This window comes from Macaca mulatta, chromosome 17, assembly GCF_049350105.2.
Source record: "Macaca mulatta isolate MMU2019108-1 chromosome 17, T2T-MMU8v2.0, whole genome shotgun sequence".
In the NCBI taxonomy this organism is placed as follows: Eukaryota; Metazoa; Chordata; class Mammalia; order Primates; family Cercopithecidae; genus Macaca; species Macaca mulatta.
In genome coordinates this window covers 29,113,959-29,118,706 of record NC_133422.1, presented here as the reverse complement: position 1 = coordinate 29,118,706, position 4,748 = coordinate 29,113,959, and the positions used below count along the sequence as shown (strand labels likewise).

The window sequence follows — 4,748 nt, the reverse complement described above, 5'->3', positions numbered from 1 at the left end:
ACAGTTCTTGGCATAAGGCCATGGCCTTTAAAATTTAAAGCCTCCCCACCCGCAAAATTACATATATAAAACTCCCACTATTGTTTCTATAATAGTGGATTTGTTCATCAAATTAAAATAGTTATACTATCTAGAATAAAATAAAATGGAAATAATTTACTCATAAGATTCATATTTAAATCATCCTTATTTACAATATACTATCCTGAGAATTATAATTCCATTAAGTTTCAATTTGAGCAAAGTGTAATCATTGAAGTAACAGCAGTTACTTCAACTGAAATGAGAACAGTCAAAATGACTTTTGAAGAGAGCAAAAATATTGTCAGGTTTCTTGCCGTGATTCTGGATCTTCAGTAGCAGGCTCATTTGAAGGCAGACTCAACCCTGAAGGGAACTCGCTCTATCTTCAGAATGTGGGGGTGGGGGGGGCAAAATCCAGGTCTTGGGGGAAGGTAAGGAGGAAAACCCCTCGGTGGATAGACATTTCTCATTGCAAATGGAGCACGTGGTGGACCTGGGACATCCCTTGGTGGCAAATAATCTGGAGAAGCTCCAAACATGGTTCCTGGAGGAGGTGGAGGGAAAGGAGGTCCTCTTCTCATGAACGGGCCCCTCATATCCACTGGCAACAACGGACCTCTGATTGGAGCGAGAGCTGCAGGAACAAATCCAGGTCCAGTTGTTTCATTTTCAGCGGGGAGAGATGAATCAGGCACATTTAAATTACCAAGATTATCTTTGGTATCATTTCTACTGGATTCCCTTTCTGAAGGCATTGACCCATCCATTTTATCCGAAGAAGGCATATTAAAACTTCCGAGTTCTGCTGGTCCAGAGCGTCTAGCAGAATTAGAATAAAATGTGTCTTGCCTTTGTGGAGGAAGAGCTGAATCAGGATATGATTGTCCTGGTGGAGGAAACATCATCCTACGGTCCTGTTCCCACGGAGGCGACAGGGGCCCAGTGTCAGAAGGAGCCCTATGAGGACTGGTTAACCTCTCACAGCTTGATTCTCCTCTTTCATTGGTAATCTGATGGTCCAGAGGATTCCCTGGGCCTCTTGGGCCTCTTCCTCCTCCCGCTGGAAGCAAAGGTGAGAGTCTCCGTGGACCCTCCGACAAAGCTGGAGGATAGAGAAAAGCTCTCATTTCAGATGAAGGCCGACCCAGTGGAGAGGGACCATATGAGGAATGCTGTCTGCCAAATGCTGTATTTGGAACATCAAGCGCATAAGGATCTTTTTCTAAAAGTTTCATTTTAAACTCTGTTTCAGCTAATTTTTGTCTGTTGTGAGCATTTTCTTTCCTTAAATCATTGAGGTTTCTTTCAGCAATCCAAGCTGCAAAACAATTACCATCTACTTTTTTCTTATAGGAAATAATCTTCCCTTGATAAAAATGAAGAACTCTCTCAAATTGTTCTTCCAGATCTTTGGCTCGCTTTCTGCAGGTCTCCAGCTCTCCAGTGCCAGGGCTGATCGTTTCGTCTGCTTTAGAAAGTTTCTCATTCTCTGACCGGTTATTTTCCTCTACTATTAATTTCCTGTATAGCTTCATTCTATTTTCTTGATATAATTCTGTCATTACCTTTAGTTTCTGTTGAAGCTTCTGATTCTCACTTTCAAACTGTGTGTTTTCCGACTGCAAAGATGCTTGTTCCGTCTGAAGGTTTTTAATATGCTCTCTGAGTTCCTTCTTGGTTTCATCAACTTCAGATAACTGAATATAAAGTTCGTTTCTTTCTCCTTCTAAGGTTGTTAAAGAATCATTTAACTTAGCTGCACGAATCAGTTTCTTCAAAGCTCGTTTTGGAGGATTGTCTAAGTTAGCACCATCTTCTGATTCACCGTTCATTTCGAATTCCAAGTTCCCATCATCTGTTATGTCTTCTTCCAGCATAGCACCCAGATCTTTCATCTTTCGCAAGCGTTCAGTCAGAGTCTTGATGTGATTTTCTTTACCATTTAGAACTTGTTCTGCATGTACTTTGGAGTCTTCAAATGTTATTTTCTGTTTATTAAGTTCACTCACTTGTTCTTTCCATACTTCAGCTTCTTGCAAAAGCTGTTTCTGGCTTTCCCGAAGTTGAGAATTTTCATTCAAAGCATCTTGTATTGCTATCTTCAGTTGTTCTTCATTCATTTGAAATCTCTTCAAGGTCATTTTGGCTTCAGCTACTTGGGATTTGAGGGATTTTGACTCATCTTCTAGAGACTGTATGCCTTTGGAAATATCCGCCATCAATTCATCCTGTTCAGAATGTTTCGATTTCTCTTCTTTTAACTCTTTTTCTAGACAGAGTATTTCATGCTCAAGTTCAGAATTGGACCTGTTCAGCTTTTCACAGGTTGCCTCCAAATTTTGTTCTTCTGTTGCCTCCTTCTCAGAGCTGGCATCCTCTAAAGATGACTCTACTTCATAGGCTTCATACTCTTTTTGAACAAGGCTAAACTTTTCAAGTAATCTACATTTTTCTTCAATTAGTCCAGAAAGCGCCTCAGCAAGGTTTTTCTCTCTTCCCGCATAAAGCCGACTCCTAACCGATCTAAAACTTCTCCACAAGAAAAAGGGAACAGCAAAAAATCCAACGACAGCTGCACATATCACCAATTCCCATGGAAAACCATAAGGAGTCGAATCTGGTCTCCTGCCTTCAGGCAGTGCTGCCATAACCCTGCTTGGCTCCTCCAGGACCAGCCCCCAGTAAGGCTGAGGGGTAGTCCCGGGCTCCTCCATAGCGCCAAGGCTGCTCTGGCGGTGGCCACCGCAGTAACCCAGACCGTCCGGGCCACAGTTAGCCGCGAAGAACACACAGGCTCAGGTTAGGAACAGAATCTGCACCTGGCAACCGGAGCAGACCACTGCGGTTCCGGCTGCGGGGGGAGCTGGGGGACGCGGGAACCCACAGACCTTAGGGGGACGCAGGAACCCACAGACCTCACAGGCCCATAGAAAACGTACAGTAAAAATATAGCATTAAAGATTTTTTTTAAAGATATCCTTCTATAGAGTACTTATCATAAATAAATGGAGCTTGCAAGATTGAAAATTGCTGTGGATTAGTTAGGAAGTGGTGAGTGAATGTGAAGGCCTAGGGCATTACTGTACACTACTGCAGCCTTCACAAGCACTGCACACGTAAGCCACACTAATTAATTAAAATTGTTTTAGTCAATATAAATCAACCTTAGCTTACTGTAACTCTTTTACTTTATAAATGTTTAAATTTTTTTAACTTTTTTACTTTTTTGTAATAACACTTCACTTACAACCACATTGTATAGCTGTACAAAAATATTTTCTTTATATCCTTACTTTGTAAGCTTTTTTCTTTTTTCTTTTTTTTTTTTTTTTTACTTTTTAATAGTTTTTTGTTAAAAACCAAGACATAGACACACACATTAGCCTCAGCCTACACAGGGTCAGGATCATCAATATCACTGTCTTCCACCTCCACATCTTGTCCCACTGGAAGGTCTTCAGGGTGGATAACACGCATGGAGCTGTTGCCTCCTATGATAACAATGCCCTCTTTTGGATACTTCCTGAAGGACCTGCCTGAGGCTGTTTTACGGTTAACTTCTAACCGTACACTCTAAAATAATGACAAAAATTATAGTACAGGTTGGTCCAGTGATAGTGGGTTATCACAACTTACAACATTTAGTGTCACTAAAGTTGGTATAAAACCCTCCACTGCTGAATTTAAATGGTTTACAGTTTTTGTGTGTTTTTTTCTTTTTGTTTTGTTTTTTGAAAAAAATAGGCTGGGTGCACTGGCTCATGACTGTAATCCCAGCACTTTGGGAGGCTGATGCAACCAGATCACTTGAGGTCAGGATTTCAAGACCAGCCTGGCCAATATACTGAAACGTCTCTATTAAAAACACAAAATTAGTTGGGCATGGTGGTGCACACCTGTAATCCCAGCTACTCAGGAGGCTGAGGTAGGAGAATCACTTGGACCGGGAGACAGAGGTTGCAGTGAGCTAAGATAGCACCACTGCATTTCAGCCTGGGCAATAGAGCGAGACCCAATCTTAAAAAAAGAATAATATAGTATATACATAAATATCAATTCCTCATTCATGAGGAATCTTGTTGATCATTCCAGTTTCTTCATATTGAGGAGGGGCATCCTGGGCAACCTCATACCATGGGTAACTATGTCGTCCCCCAGGAATCACAGGTTAATCTAATACTGTCCTTTTCTTCTGAAACAATCTTTCTTTTTCCAGTCCCCTACTTCCACCAAAGACAAATGTCAGCAAGACAAACCTACCTGCACAATAAGCTGCAGTCCCATAAACGTGGCCTGATTACCCCAGAAAGTGCAGCAAGAATTACTGTCCACATAGGCTCTCCTAAATTGGCCTTGCTGGAACCTCTCACAAGGTCATTTCAGTCAAAGACCTGGGTAAATAGCCAGTTCATCCACCTGTGTCACAGTATAAAATACAATAGATTCTTATTGAACTTATGCAAACAAACACATTGCCATTAATTAAGAATAATCACAAATAATTTACAAATGAAGAAATTAGGCATAGAGAGAACTATACCTCAAATTCTGTTTGAGGAAAGCACATTGGATTCAATATACTTAAAGTCTACTCAGAGGCAATAAAAGCTCCAAAGAAAAAAAATTCTCCAGGCTCTGAAAAACAAAACAAAAAAAAATCAGCAATATTTCAAATGAAAAAACCATAAAAAATTATTTAGTCTCCATTAATTCTGTCCATGCAA

At 40.7% G+C, this 4,748-nt stretch overlaps 1 protein-coding gene across 1 annotated transcript; it reads right to left on the bottom strand.

Moving 5' to 3' along the window:
- Positions 1 to 314: 314 nt before the first annotated feature.
- Positions 315 to 2,781, bottom strand: LOC106994264 (cTAGE family member 2-like). Its single transcript, XM_077974337.1, is given in 2 exon segments — positions 315 to 429; positions 432 to 2,781. Coding segments are annotated over 2 exon segments (2,355 nt in total). The 5' UTR covers positions 2,739 to 2,781; the 3' UTR covers positions 315 to 381.
- Positions 2,782 to 4,748: the final 1,967 nt, after the last annotated feature.